At 42.2% G+C, this 16,031-nt stretch overlaps 1 protein-coding gene across 4 annotated transcripts in view; it reads left to right on the top strand.

Moving 5' to 3' along the window:
- Positions 1-14,991, top strand: part of SMARCD3 (SWI/SNF related, matrix associated, actin dependent regulator of chromatin, subfamily d, member 3) — an 84,620-nt gene extending 69,629 nt beyond the window's left edge. For 3 of the 4 annotated variants that reach the window (XM_014957997.1, XM_014957996.1, XM_014957995.1), the window contains 5 exons: positions 2,938-3,035; positions 5,348-5,483; positions 7,644-7,766; positions 10,553-10,654; positions 10,753-14,991. In XM_014957997.1, coding sequence (XP_014813483.1) covers positions 2,938-3,035; positions 5,348-5,483; positions 7,644-7,766; positions 10,553-10,654; positions 10,753-10,806 — 513 coding nt within the window. In that variant the 3' untranslated portion in view covers positions 10,807-14,991. The remainder of the gene's footprint in view (positions 1-2,937; positions 3,036-5,347; positions 5,484-7,643; positions 7,767-10,552; positions 10,655-10,752) is intronic. The other variant, XM_014957998.1, reaches the window with a different exon arrangement.
- Positions 14,992-16,031: the final 1,040 nt, after the last annotated feature.

The raw sequence follows: 16,031 nt of genomic DNA, 5'->3' as shown, positions 1-16,031 counted from the left end.
TTCATGGGGGCCTTCAACCACCCCAATATCTGTTGGAGGGACAACACAGCTGGGCATAAGCAATCCAGGACATTCCTGGAATGTGTCAATGATAACTTGCTTCTCCAAGTGACAGAGGAGCCAATGAAGAGAGGTGCCATGCTGGACCTTGTTCCCACCAAGAAGAAAGGGCTGGCGGGGAGTGTCAAGCTCAAGGGCATCCTTGGCTGCAGTGGCTATGAGATGGTGGAGTTCAAAATCCATGGGACAGCAAGGAGGGCGCACAGTAAGCTCGTTACCCTGGGCTTTAGGAGAGCAGACTGTGGCCTCTTCATACATCTGCTTGGTACAGTACCCTGGGATAAAGTCCTGGAGGGAAGAGGGGGCCAAGAAAGCGGGCTAATACTCAAGGATCACTTCCTTCAAGCTCTGGAGCAATGCATCTCAACTAAGAGGAAGTCAAGAAAAAATGCCAGGCGGTCTGCATGGATGCACAAGAGATCCTGGACAAACTCAAACAGAAGAAGAAAGCCTACAGAGGGTGGAAACAAGGACAGGTAGCCTGGGAAGAATACAGAGAAATTGTTGGAGCAGCAGTTTAGGAAAGCTAAAGCCCAGGTAGAATTAAATCTGGCCAGGGACATCAGGGGCAACAAGAAAAGCTTCTATAGGTATGTTGGTGACAAAAGGAAAACTAGGGAAAATGTGGGCCCTCGCTGGAAGGAAGCAGGAGACCTGGTCACCTAGGTACCGACAAGACTGAGGTACTCAACTACTTTTTTGCCTTTCACCAGTAAGTGGTCTAGCCACACAGCCCAAGTCGCAGAAGGCAAAGGCAGGGACTGGGAGAATGAACTGTCCACTGTTGGTGGAGATCAGGTTTGAGACCATCTGAGGAACCTGATGGTGCACATGGGACCGGATGAGATTCATCTGCGGGTCCTAAGGGAGCTGGTGGATGAAGTTGCTAAGCCACTATCCCATATATTTGAGAAGTCATGGCAGTCCGGTGAAGTTCACGCTGACTGCAAAAAGGGAAAGAAAATCCCCATTTTTAAAATGGGAAAAAAGGAAGACCAGGGGAACTACAGGCTGGTCAGTCTCACCGCTGTGCTCAGCAGTACCATGGAGCAGATTCTCCTGGAATCTCTGCTAAGGCACATGGAAAATGAGGAGGTGATGATTGACAGCCAACATGGCTTCACTAAAGGCAAATTTTGCATCACAAATTTGGTGACCTACAATGGCATTACAGCACTGTTGGATAAGTGGAGAGCAACTGACGTCATCTACCTGGACTTGTGCAAGGCATTTGACACTGTCCCGCACAACGTCCTTGGCTCTAAACTGGAGAGACATGGATTTGATGGATAGGGAATTCTCTGGATGGTGGTCAGCAGCTTGATGTCCAGATGGCGACCAGTGACGAGTGGTGTTCCTCAGGGGTCAGCACTGGGACCGGTGCTGTTCAACAGCTTTGTTGGCAACATGGACAGCTGGTTTCAGTGCATCCTCAGCAAGTTTGCCGACGACACCAAGCTGTGTGGAGTGGTCAACATGCTGGAGGGGAAAGGATGCCATCCAGAGGGAGCTGGACAGGCTTGAGAGGTGGTGGGCTCATGCAAACCTCATGAAGTTCAACAAGGCCAAGTGCGAGGTCCTGCACGTGCATCGGGGTAATCCCAGGCACAAGTACAGGCTGGGTGGAGAATGGATTGAGCAGTTTGAAATGAGTGCTGAGCCAGTGGTGACAGTAGGTTGGATGGAGCTTGGTGTGCAAAGATTTTGAGTAGGAATTCCAGAGTCATCTCTATCAAGTGTCAGAATAAAGAGCGAGTTGCAGAGTCATAGATTTGGTTACTTCCTTGGTCTTTAGAAACTAGCTGGCTGAATTCCTGGGTGCGGGTAAGTCCAGCAAATTAGACAGATTTTAGAGTTGAAGAAGAAGGATCCATTTCCGATTTGAAACACTATTTATGTAAACTGGGAGATTTGAAATCCACTGTGTTACAAGCAAAAGCAAGAAAAAATGTCCAAAGGTATTTTAAAAGCCAGAGATGGCTTCAAGGTATTTCTTCTTGAAAATTCCCTCACTCCAGAAAATTCAGAAGGTACTGTATCAGTTTAAATGGAATATCTTTAGAGAAAAGGCTATTCGCCTGTTCAGAGCATTAAAAGTCCCAGTAGGAAAAAAAAAAAGGCTGTAATAATTGTATTTCTGAAAACTCCGGGTGTAAAGAGTGGTTCTAGATTCATGGCAACACATTGCAATTACTCACAGAAAATTTCCCAAAACTAGAGATTTTGATTTTTTTCAATTTTTTTTTTTTTTTTCTGAATTCAATACATATTTAGCTCCTGGACCATAGTAAAGAAAAGGTAACCATGGAAAACCAACAGGCTGTTTAGGTTTTGGTTAAAACTAAATAAAACCACATTGACTTCCCCCCCACTTAAAAAAAAAAAAAAATTGCAAATGGTTTTAAAATGCAAAAATGTGTTCTTGTGTATTTCTTTAGCACAAAATATTGCAGGAAACATGCCATGGGGAAAAAAAGCAAGCTGTATTTATATTTCCTCTGGAAAAAAAAAAAATAAAAATAATGCTTTTTTTACAATATGCTGCTGCAAACACTTTGTGAGAGAGGAAATGTTCACTTCTCTCCGGTCATTGATACAGTTGATCCTCATGTCACATTAAAGTGGCCTGTGTCTGCAGGAACTAAACCAAAAGTGGGGTACCTGGAATTGTTGTCATCTGATGCCTCTATCAGCTAACTCAGATTTTAAATACAGCAGCAATTTGCAGGGACAGAAGTGACCAAAAATTTGTTCCGTGCAGGAAGCCAGATTTATAGCTTTCAAAATCACCTTACTTTTGAACTGTTGATTTCTTACTTTCTCATTTGATTGCAAGTTAGGTTTTGGACAAGAATAACATGTTTTATTGTATTCCAGATCTTTGATTGTCCCCGGCTAAAGTTTTCTGAAATTCCTCAGAGGCTTACTAACCTGCTGCTGCCACCAGACCCTATAGTGATAAACCATATCATCAGGTAAGCTGGTCAGTCAGCTCAGCACTGTTGTGGGCAAAACTCTCACTAAATAAAATACAGAAACAGCTACAGTAGCAGGGACCAGAATCCAGTCACTCATGTGAGTGAGTACCTTGGACTTTGTGTTGTCTTCGTTCTTTGTGTCATTCTTGTCTATATAATTCTGAATTGTTTTCAGTAGATTGGCACCGATTCTCTAGGAGTATGCAGAATTTCTTCTGTTTTTATCCCTACTAGAATACTACTGAAAGATGTGGTCGGGTTTCTTTCCTGAATTGAAGGAAATTGAAGTAAGATACTGTACATCATGGGCAATCATTGTAATTGCTGAGTTATTATGTAAAATGTACACCAGTATTAGTTTCCAATACAGTGGCCAATCCACGTGTGCTTTGTTGGGGCTGGATCAGCTGTTTGGGTGTCAGCTTTATTCTGAGAATGCTAACTGGTCAGAGATCTCAAGAAACTGACAATAGAGAATGCTTCAATTCAGAGAAGGCCATTGTGACCGAGATACTGAGTTTCTGGCATCCCTCTCAATATAGATGTATTTCGGGCATAGTAGATGAAATACGACTCTCAGCTATCTAGGGCACTTCGAGTACATTCTGTATTTAAGTGACAACTGTGTGTGGGGAAGGGGGGATAAAGAGACTTTGGGCATTGCAGCCTCGCTGTTCAGATATTTCAGTCTTTCCCAAGTTCCTTTGTGGTCTCGATCAAAACTGATTAGAGTGTTTAAACATTATTGGTAATTGAGAGTAGTGATTTGATTTCCTACAGAATATTGACAACAAATGTTTCTGAATATGCTTAAAATTGGGTTATTTTAATTTTGTAATACATGTAATAAGAAGTTTAAATATTACATAGGCTATCAAAATAAAATGTGCTTTTTGGTTCATTTGAATATCTAAAACAGAGTCATCAAAAAGCAGGTTGACTGCCATGCAGATTGATAGCTGTGTATATACTGTCATTGAAGACAACTCAGTGATCTGTTTGATCGACCAAAAAAGCTGAGGTCCTCAGAGATACATAGTCGTTACCTTCGAGAAAAATGACAAGGAGCTGATGGTTGTGTTTCCAGGGGCAGAGAGATGGCAAAGAGGTTCTTGAGGCAGTGTGTTTTCTGTTAGACACAAGCGAAAGAGCAGGACCTTGTCTCCAGTAGCGTTCTCTGATACACTCTGTGCCACACAGCACCTGGCAGCATTACACTGCACGACATAATGGCTGTGGAAAGGGGAACTATTAATTTCCTGAGAATAGGGAATACTTTTTGCAATAGAATCTTTACAGTCTCCAGCTAAGCTAAAATAAATCTGGAAGTCTGACACTAAATTTAAAGGAAGTTACTTTTAGGCTCATAAAATCACAGAATAGTGTACAGCAGTAGAAGGGATTGCCCCAATACTAGCCCTGGGGAGCACCGCTTGTGAGGGCTGTCGGTTTGGGCTGGGTTGGCCAATGACAAGAGAAGAAGAGAGATAATGACAGTTTAGGAAACACCTGAACTTTAATGAAATATTATTAATAAAATAAAAAGGAAAATAATGAAATAGATACAATATATATAAATATATACAAAACTGTATCAAGCTCCCATGGAGGTGTCACCAGCAGGCGCTGAGAAACTTCCAGACTGGACTCAGTGACAATGGGAACTGGATTCTGGAGCATGCTGATGGGGATCAAAGGTAGACAAACTGACAGGGTCCTCCTCAGTCATCAGACATTGAAGAAAGCAAGACATTGAAGAAGAGCTAAAGAAGAAAACCAGCCAACAGAGCCCCTCTAACCCCTCAGCTTTTGCACTGAGCGAGGCAGAAGGGAGGGAGCACCCTATTGGTCAGTTTGGGTCACCTGACCTGCCCGCTCCTCCCCACAGGTGCAACCCCGCTGTGGGGTAAACACCCCGGGCAGCTCACCCTGGTTGCCACGGTAACAAGGAAAAGCAGGAGCCTCTCTCTGAACAGAACCTTGTCTCCGATCCACCCCGAAGCAGGACACGGGCCGCAAGTGGTAGTTTGTAGACCAGAATTAACAATAGGTCTCTTCCTTAGACAATGTCATGAAGACTAGGTCCGTTAGTAGCTAATAAAGTCTAGACAAAACAGCTTAAAAGTCTCTGAATTTTGGCTGATGAAAGATTAGAGGATATACTAGGATATACAAATATACACAGATACTCTGTTCTTAACCTCTTCTCAGGGCATCTGCAACAGGCTTTATCAAAGAGCATATTCTGGGCTGGATATTTACTCTGATTCAGGATCAGTTCTCATTATCTTCTGTTACATTCCCCATAGCGTTGACCCAAATGATCAGAAGAAGACGGCTTGTTATGACATAGATGTAGAAGTTGAAGACCCGTTAAAGGGCCAGATGAGTAGTTTTCTTCTCTCAACAGCTAACCAGCAGGAGATTACAGCATTGGACAACAAGGTAAAGCATCACTTGGCATATATACTCATTATATTCCTTCATGTGGGTTTGGTGGGACACCTCAAAGACAGTAATGTTGTGAGACAAGGATTTCTCAGTTGGATGTGCTTTCAAGGGATGGATCAGCCACATGCAGTAGGAATACAGAGGGGTGAGTGGTGTTCCCGCTCAGGATGTGATCCAGTGCCTGACACAGTTGCCAAGGTGATAGAAGCAGAGTTTCACAGGCAGTATAATAAGTCTCCTGGCATTCAATAATCATCTGAACTGTTTGATTATAACATTTTATTGGGAGGTCATGGTATCATGCTAAATTGCTATAAGGCTAAGCTAAGAGAATCTCATAACTCCAGATGTGTTTTGTGCATCCATGGTTGCAGGCAGTAGGTGCAAATATGGTAAATGCATGGCAGAAGAATCACTTGGAGCAGTTTGGCAGGCGTGTTTCCGGTCTTACTGAAAGAGGATCATGTACACTTCAGATAACAGTTTCTGTCTTACAGCAGTGGTGAACTCTGCAGGGCTGTATTAGGGGTTCTTGACACCGGGACTGTTACCAGCTTTTGGCACATGTGTAAATGGCTGGTTTGACTTGGTAAGGGATAAACAAAAATGGCTTCTCAGAGCAAGGGAAGAAGAAGAGGTGTGACATGGTTGACCAGAGATGCTTTTTGTAACATACAGTTAGGCCCAGTTTCTGTTTGTTTACCTCTGTTACAAACAAATACATTAAACTCTGGTCTTCATGCAATTTTCAAGGGGGTCTGGACACTAGAAATCCTACGGATTCTAGTAACTGTTCCAGCATCTTTTATTTTATGGCTCTTGAGAAGCGTCCTTTTAAGCAGGGCAGCTGCTCAGCCAGTTGGTTCCCAGCCTACAGAAGCTTGCATGCAGCATCCACAGGATTATTCAGTTTCCAGTCCAGCTCACATTTTCCCATGGCTGTATCGCCTCTTTTCTGAGCGTTTGCTACAGCAGAGGGCAAGCTGTGGTTAATGAAGTTACTGAAGTCACTTCTGGGTAGAGAGGCATTGACTGCGGCATTGTTACCGTCTGTACCATTTACTGCTGTGCTGCCACAGAGTCCTCTAGTGGAAACTCGATGCATGCCAACAGATTTATCTCCTACATCATTTTTCCAAATAAGGAATGATTTTAAGTTAACAGCAGCTCTCTTCTGTTAACGTACCATATAGCTGTGCCTACACTGGTGGCCTTGATGACGTAGCCCGATCAGGGCAGGATTATTTTCTCCCACGTGCCTGGCCACATTAGCTTTTTTGACGCAATAGTGAAATTAAACAAGACAAGTTTGCAATCTCAAACTGGAATTTTAGAGGAACAGGGTAGCAGAAGTTTTCTTTTCTGTGTGTGTGTATGTGCAAATGATTCATCAACTGTCCTCCTGGTGATCATACTTGATTTTGTTATCCAGAATGATAACAGGACCTTGACTTCTCTTTGGAGTCTTCATTCTTCCCTGCTGGTTAATGCTTATTTCTTTCATAATACTTCTAAAGATCTGACTAATTTTCTGTAAACCTTCCATACTCTTGATTTCTCATTGTTCGTACTCCTTTTTGCAGCCATTGTGCCTTTAATAGGCTTTCTCGTAAGGAAAAGTCTAAAGGTGGCTGTTACGTGAGTTTGTTTAACGTGGACTTGATCAGGCAGTCACTGGAAATTTTAAGAATCACAGGAGGGTATTGAAGACATGATGATGATTAATCAGGGGAATAATTGCTTTCTTGCATTGGGCACTGTTTAAAGACACATTCATATAGCACCTTCCCTGAAAAATCCCAGACTTGGCAGAAAGACTGATGATAGACAGGAAATTACCATGTTGTGCAGTGACAGGACTTAGCTCATCAGTATTGTATATACCATGCCATCCAGTAGTTCAGTACAGGAAGTGAAGAAGAATCTGTACATACTTGTATTAGAGAAGTACAGGTGAAAGCAAAATGTAATTGCAGGATTGTGGTTAACTCCCTCTTTGAAGGGAAAATCCTATGGGAACCTCCACAAGTCTATGATGCAGAATTATCACCTTTGTACATTACAAGAAGGACAAAGATGCTAATGGGGCTGGCGGCAGGGTCACTGGAGCATGGGAGGAACATAAGTAACATCTGCTTTGTTTTTTTCTGTTAGATTCATGAGACAATCGAATCCATAAATCAGTTAAAAATACAACGTGATTTCATGCTGAGTTTCTCCAAAGATCCCAAAGGATACATCCAAGACCTTCTCCGGTCCCAAAGTAGGGATCTTAAGGTGAGCTAAGGTTTGAAGAAGAGGAATAGCAGAAGCAGAATGTAAGAATTTTATCTGAATGCATACAGAGTGTAAAGCTCAAACATCCAGGATCGAAAATGGGTGGAAGACAGACAATGAGTTGAATACTGCAGTCCCAGAGCAGAGAGTACGCAGGAAAGGCAGTTTATGTTGTATTCCACTCCCAGTGGAACAGTGGTGCTTGATGGGGATCTTAGATGAATTTGTGATCGGACAGTAAATTCAGAGTCCAGGGCTGTGTTAGTGTACTCCATAAAATTAAAGCTATATAAAACTCAGCCAGAGCATCCTATAGTATAATAACACCATTTGGGCGTTCTGTTAGTTCATAATTTAATCTTATTTAAGAAATAGTTAGATTAAATATCAGCTGCCTTTGAGCTTAGCTTTGAGATACCCAAGAGTTGGAATGTAAAGAGGTTCAGTTGTTTGCTGGCAAAAATGAATAATTTGTTCTGCAAAAAGTTTCACACTTTGTGTCTTTAACTCAGACAACTCAAAACTGGTTGTACTAACGAGTCCATGAAATTATTTTAATAAAATTGTTTTGTCTTTCAAATATAAATGTCTAGTTTGTAGTCAGTAGTCTGCCAAAAATCTACTACTAAGATTATGGTTGTTATTATTTATGTTGTATTCAAAAGGAGACAGGTATCTGAAAGATTATTTAAAATAAATAAAGCAGCTTTTAGTTTTAAGACCTTACAAACTAAGGTGTTGTGGAACTTCTATAGCTGCATACATAAAACAGTTGTTCATCATTCCCCCTGATCAACAATGGGCCTTTTCTATAATGTTCTGCCCCGCTGGCATCAGAATTGCGATTGCATGATAATCCTCTCCAAAGGTGCTAATAAATTTATATTTGCAATTGATTCTGTGATGCTGGAGACTTAGTCATCAGAATTATTTTTTTTAATAGAATCAGTAGAATGGTTTGGGTTAGAGTGGTGCAGTGACACGCATGAGGGACTGGACGCCATCCAGAGGGACTTGGACAGGCTGGAGAGGTGGGTCTGTGTGAACCTCATGAGGTCCAGCAAGGCCAAGTGTAGGGTCCCCGACCTGGCTCAGGGCAGTCCCCGGTCCCAGCACAGGCTGGGGATGCAGGGATGGAGAGCAGCCCTGAGGAGAAGGACTTGGGAGTGTGCAGGGATGGGGGGTTGGAGAAAGCTGGCCATGAGCTGACAACGTGTGCTGGCAGCCCAGAAATTCCCCACATTCTGGGCTGCATCCTCAGCAGTGTGGGCAGCAGGGTGAGGGGGCTGATTCTGCCCCTCTGCTCCGCTCTAGGGGGATCCCCTGCAGTGCTGCCACCACCTCTGGGCCTCAGCACAGGAGAGACATGGACCTGTTGGAGCAGGGCCAGAGGAGGCCACAGAGATGCTGTGAGGGCTGGAGCTCCTCTGCTGTGAGGACAGGCTGAGAGAGTTTAGGGGGTTCAACCTGGAGAAGAGAAGGGAAGGGAAGATGTTACTGCGGCCTTTCAGTACTTAAAGGGGGCCTACAGGAAAGATGGGGATAGACTTTTTAGCAGGTCATGTTCTGAGAGGACAGGGGGTAACAGTTTTAAACTGAAAGAGGGAAGAGTTAGATGAGAACTCAGGAAGAAATTCTTTCCTGTGGGGGTGGTGAAACCCTGGCCCAGGTTGCCCAGAGAGATGGTAGATGCGCCATCCCTGAAAATATTCAAGGTTGTGTTGGATGGGGCTTTGAGCAACCTAATCTGGTTGAAGTCCCTTCTCATTGCAGGGGAGGGTGGACTAGATGGCCTTTAAAGGTCCCTTCCAACTCAAACTATTCTATGATTCTATGTGGAAAGAGAGAATACGATTGAAAACTGAGGCCAAAAAAAATGTGTTGATTAACTTGGCCTTCTCCATATTGATTGACACCAACATTCTCCTGTCTTATTTACCAGGAGGGAGGGAAGGAGGGGAGTGTGTGTGTGTGTACATTTTCTTTAATCTTCCTTTTCTGGCCAACGCACCTGTAAAAGCCCTTATTATTCTTTGCATCCCTTGCCAAATTAAGTTCCAGCTGTGTCTTAGCGCTCCTGAGCCCATCCCTACACATCCAGTCAGCACCCCTACATTCTTCACACGATACATGTCCCTACTTCCACTTCCTGTGCGTTTTATTCTTACACTTAAGTTTGACCAGGAGGTCCTTACTGAGTCATACTGGTCTCCTGCTTTCCTTGCCCAGTTTCTTACACATGGGAATTTAAAGCTTTTTAACTCTAAAAACTTCCTTAAAGAGCTGTCAGCTCTGTTCAGCTCCTTTCTCCTTTTTTAGGTGGTCCAATCCACTAATTCCTTGAACAACTTGCTGTTTTTGCAGATCTTGCTTCCCTGGCGGTTGCTGAGTGTATGTAGAACTACTGAGGTTCTTTGGATACATAGACTAATAAAATATACAGTGCCAGGGAATTTCTCCTGAGCACTGGAACTAAATTGTCCATACTGTTCAATTGTTAGAGATTGTGGCACCTAACCTGGGCAACTACTGGTGTCCAGCATTATTCCGTGGCACAGTTGAGGAGCAGAAGTTAGGAGCTGGTCACAGTTCATAGTTCATATGCGACCATCTTTTGGTGGTGGTAAGCACACATGCCGTTCATTGACCATTTGCCTTGGGCTTAGAGAACAGTCCTGAACATTTTTAATGTAGTAATGTAGATTAATTTTGATTCTAGGTAAATCTGAATGTTCCTTTCAATGGTAGAAGAGCTACAGTGAAAAATGTTTTTATTTTTGTCATAGGTGATGACTGATGTGGTTGGAAACCCAGAGGAAGAACGCAGAGCTGAATTTTATCACGAGCCATGGTCTCAAGAGGCTGTGAGCAGATATTTCTACTGCAAGGTATGAAGAAATTATCCACACTGCTGGCTTATCAATGAATCTTCCTTCCACTGAACAATTGAATCTGCTAAACTGTACAGTTTCTCTTTTGCTTTCAGATCCAGCAGCGTCGGCAGGAACTGGAACAGTCTCTGGGAGTGCGCAACACATAAGTACCGCTCACAAGATCCCATTGGCATCGTGACCACCGAAACAGTGGACTTTTCAGTGTTACTTAGCTCACTGTTACACATGGACCTGCTTCCTGACTGGATGAGATCGTATCGTCAACACACCAGTCAGAACACCAGCTTTAAAGTGACCCTTGAAAATCTTGCCCATGGGGGGTGTCTCAAACCATTCCAGGCCAGAGAAAGCACTGTACAAGTGTCTGTTAAAGAAGATTAAAGGTTCATTCATCAATGCGCATCATTAAATTTTAGTGGAAAGTTCAGACACCACATAGAATCACAGGTGGTATTGAAGGCAGAGGTTGAGATGTTATAGGATGAGGTGTTATAGGACACTACAGACACTACAGATTTAGAGAAATAAATGCAGTTGTCATTCTATATTAACTATAGTCTCTAATAGTAGCTTCTCTGGAATTAGACAAGATAGTCTTTTTTTATAGCTGTGGAATGCTTTATATTCCTGACCACGGATTTTATTCCAGCTGGAGCAGTGCAAGAAGCCATCTCACCGTGTGAAAGAACAAACTAGAAGAATTTTCATTCCTGGAATGAACAGCCCCTCTGGAAGAATGTAGTATAGTCAGGACATCTCTTCTGCAAATTCTTAATACTTCCTTTTTCTTTGCCCCTGCAGTGAAAGGTAGACTCAATTCGGTATCACTAGAGGGGTATGATCAGTGTGCTGTACTGAGAGGAAGGGAAATATCCCTTGGATAAGAGCTTCTTAGGCATCCTTCATATCAGTGATGTTAGCAAAGACGAGGTTGAAGCAAGAAATGAGGCATTCTGAGAATATTAAAATAACTTAATGGTGCTTTGCTGATACCTGCCTTGAAAACAGCAGATACTAACAATAAGCATATATGTAAAATACGAAATTTCTTAAATGTTTCTCTTGAGTAACTTCTCTAATTGTTAAGTTGGTGTGTAATCCAAGAGGCTCACCTTCATATAAAGTGGCAGTTTTCTCTTTGCCTAAGATGTTAACTGAGTCCCTCAATTGGTCTCATATTTTGATCATAGGTGAACTGCATCTTGCTCTGAATTACTGAGTTCCCTCATACATTATATGTACTAGTTATATAGGATGCTGTTGCATTATAAAGCACTATCAGCCTTAAAAAGCACAGAGAACATATCCCTTGGAAACCATCTTCTTTGTAAATGTATGACAAATTCAGGCTATGGGAATTTACACCATATTTACTTGGAAGCAGGGACATCTTCATTCAATCCTTCCCCCCCTCATTTTTTGTAGTGCATAGACTAGTTTGTAATTAATGGCCCAACGTGATTTCTAGTCCAAAAAGCAGCCGCCAAAGCATAACTCTTTGTCCAGATGATGTGGTACTCCAAATCCTCTTTTAGGTTACTCCTTTTTGTCTCCTTTCTTTCACTTCCTTGGAAAGAGAATTGAATTCACATATGGGAAGCAGCTCTTCTGAATAACGCTTTTGCTGTGGTATTATCCTTTTCTCTTCTGTTGTCTTTGCCAATTTCTTTCTTAGTTGAACTTAAAAGTTTCTTCTGTCCAGTTACAGAAGAGATAGTCTTCTCTTGCACCCCTTAATTTAATACCTCTGCTTTCACATTAATATTACCATAGCTTTTACTGTGTCCATTGTGTTCAGAGATATCTTGGAAAAGTTACATTTGATTGCAGTCCTGTGATGGCAGTACTGTCATGCAAAACCATTGGTTTAAGAAAAATCAAAGCTGTACCTCTTTGCCTGAGACCTTATACCAGGAAGGCTTCATCTGGAACTTTTTTGTGTTAAAACCCTTTTTTCCCCAGTAAAACATGAAATCCTGCAGTCTTAAACTGAGTATAGTGAGGGGCTATGAGGCTGCCAGACAGTGAATGACTTGAAATCTTACTTAATTCAGGACTTTGCTAATTGGACTACAAGCAAGCATTAGGAGGGAAAGCAGTGGGGAACATCTGCTACTGTGCTTCCATATTTATTATGCTGCTGTGTCAGTTGTGTGCATGCTGTCCAGTGTGTAAATCTCTTTTCTGTATGTGGTAAACAGAGCAGCTACAATCAGGGGATGCTTTCAGTCTCTGGGACTAAGAAATGCAGAGAAAGATAACGTAAGAATGCAAGAAGGGCATGGGATTGGGATGGATACCTGCAGGATGTCTGCCAGGGAACTCGTTTTTTTTGAGAACTTTCCCATTGAAGAGGCAGATATTTGTATAGAGAAATTTTAAGCATGTGCCACAGCTGGCAACATAATGGAGTCCAGTCTGCTTTTAGAATGTCTCTGTAGAATTAATTAAATAATGTGGTGTTGCTGCCCAGTGCTCACAACTATCCCTGGAAGGTGAATCCATGTTAAGCACCAACACTGCACTGAAGCGTGTGGGCGTGAGTCGGACACTGCAAATGGCACTGAAGATGGCAATCCAAAATCCAAATTCTTATAACCCACTCTCCATACTCTACTGTACACAAAAATGGCCACCGATAGTGAGTCTTAGGAATAGCTGTCGGGTGTCTTTCCTTCAGTTAAACTGGAATCTGAGATTTTGGTGGGTATGTTCTTGTTCAGTTCAGGCCTCAATGAAGAGACAGAAATTTTGTCCTCTGTTCTAGGAGTGCAGCCAGAAGCTTGTGTGTTTGCAAAAAGGAGCAATTATATTTGAAGAAAAAGAATGGAGCAATACTGAGGGGAACTGGAGCAAATCCTGCTTGGGCGGACACAAATGAAAGGCAGTGGTACTGAACAGGCATGTAATTGTGGCAGATTGTGAATGATAAATTCATTTTAAGTTCAGGATGGTTGTCTTTTTGTGTGCATAAAAGATGACAATAAGATGTTTTGGGGTCTTCAGTTGCTGCCACGGTACAATACAAATCAGTGCATACTGCAGAAAAAACATTCTGTGCGTAGAAGTAGTTAATGTTTAGATGATAATATAGATTGTTAGAAAATATAGCATTAAACTAGGAGAGGATTAAAACAGTATTCTGGAGTACCAATAGAAGGGAAATATATCTTGGAGCTGAAGTGTTGACAGTTTTGAAACACTCTTTTTAGTCCTTTGCACTTCAGACCAAGTGTTTCTTAGAAATTAAAGGGAAAACAAATGTTTGATTGTGGAATAGAGAGAAGAACACAGCAGTGGAAAGCAAAATAAAAAGGTGGAGCAGAGTGCTGCTGAAGTGCCAGTAAGACAGCACAGGAGGAAGTGCAGAGCACTGTTGGAAATAGCACAGTCCATGTGAGTCAGTATATTTTGTGTGCACGTACATGTAGAGAGATGTGGGAGAGAGTGAGTGTCTCGGCTTGTGTGTAGCCTGGGAAAGGGCGCGCAGTACAGAACCAAATGTTCTGCAGATAACTTTGAGACACATTGTCAAAACATTTTCCACTGTTACCAACTGGGATTCAGTTGTTTGGCTTAGCAGGGTTGGTAGTTGTAGCACAAACACTGTTTTAGCTGGCAGTTTTCTTATGCCACATTGTTTAGAATTTATCCTGTGGAAGCAGAGTAAAAATATTAATGCATATATCAATATTGCTGCATATCCTAGGACTCCTAATTTTGCCCAAATGCTAGTCAGATATTGAAGGTTTTTTGGCCTGTTTTTGTGTTGAAAATCCTTTTATGGCAGCGCAAGTAGATGATGGGGGAAAAGAAAGCTTTTTTCATGAAGAGAGGTCTCCTTTCTGTAACTGCTCTGTTCAATAGGATGTATCTGTTCTGCCAGATCCTGTATGATAAACACCTTTTCCAATCTCATTGAAGAAAGGAACTCCATTAAAAAATACAACTGGGAGCTTGTGAGAGTGAGCAAATACATGTATTAAGGGGGGGGAGGGAAGGGGAGTGGGGAAAAGAGAGACTCCCTCTGCTCTGTAGCTTCATTGTATGATGCCAAGTGATGCGTAGAAAAGCTTTTAACAATAAATACTTTGTTTCTTTGTATCTCTTGCACTAACCTTATGTGTCTTAACGAGACAGGTACAGCTGTTTTCTTTCTGCTCCAGATAACATTCTCAAGTTTTTGGATTTCTCTTCACTTGAGTGTGACATGTACAAGTTTTAATGGGACCTGTCAAAGGTGAGAACTTCCGATCTTTCTAATGTTGATTTGTTTCTTCACTGGATTCCATCTTCAGCCATTTCCATACTGAATAAATGAGAAATCCTTACCTTTGGAGAGGTCTGGCTCCTCTCCGGTCCAGGTGCTTGGTCATTTGGAGTACATTTATCGTTGTCACTGTTATCAGTTACAGTCAACAAAAAAGTTGCAGCTGGGGCTAGAGCTTGAATGCTAAGAGGTGTTGTAGGAATTATACCGCTATCTTGACCATGGTAGGAATTATGCAGATGCCACCACAACAGGGCTCGTCCATAGGTTCTGCTTTAATAAAAGAATCAGAGTTCTTTTTTTCTACTATATATGCCATAGTCATTACAGCTCGAGCTGGGTGCCTCTGAAGAGGGACCATCCCTGTTTTGTTACTGCATTTTTTAGTCTCTGTAGGTTGCTTGGTTTCCTGATGGCATTAAGCTCCTGCAATCCTATTCGCAGAGTCTGGGATCTTCTGTTCTTCTGATTTGCTCCACCAGCCTCCAGGCACCTTATTTGTCTGTGTCTTGAGATGTTTCCTTATCTTTTATTACAGCATATCCTGTGGTTAAAGGTACTTACACTTTCTTATCTACCCAGTTACGTTCCCATAGATAAAAGCAAAGGTTAAAGTACAATTCATGTAGCCTAAGGCTTCATTTAGTTTAGTCACTAGTGCTGTGGCACAGATTGCTCTCTCACTACAGAGAAGCCTGGAGTAACCTGTGCTAACAGCCTGCAGCCTTCCAAGAGATACTGCACAGACAATAATACTAGAAACCTTGGTTGGGCTGAGCAAGTTGCAATTCATCAGCTCAGTAAAGGGGGTTTTGTTTCTGGGTTACGGTTTCTTAGCTCAATAGACTGTCAAGGGAGGATGATGTAAAGTGGGTGCGTGAAGAGTAGAAAGAAAGGGTGAATGAGGAAAGGAAGACCTAGAATTACTTCAGCAACTCGGTGAAAGGGAAAGCCAGAAGCAGTGACCTTTAATCTGAGAAGAAAGCAAACAGACTTGAAAAATAATTCTGAAATGTCTATATAGATATTCCATCTAGTATGGAAAAAGTTCTATTTGGAAGGTTGACTAGGAAGTCTCAGTAGCTGAGATTTACAAAAGTT

This window comes from Calidris pugnax, unplaced genomic scaffold (genome assembly GCF_001431845.1).
Source record: "Calidris pugnax isolate Ruff unplaced genomic scaffold, ASM143184v1 scaffold388, whole genome shotgun sequence".
In the NCBI taxonomy this organism is placed as follows: domain Eukaryota; kingdom Metazoa; phylum Chordata; class Aves; order Charadriiformes; family Scolopacidae; genus Calidris; species Calidris pugnax.
This window is presented reverse-complemented; position numbering and strand designations above follow the sequence as displayed.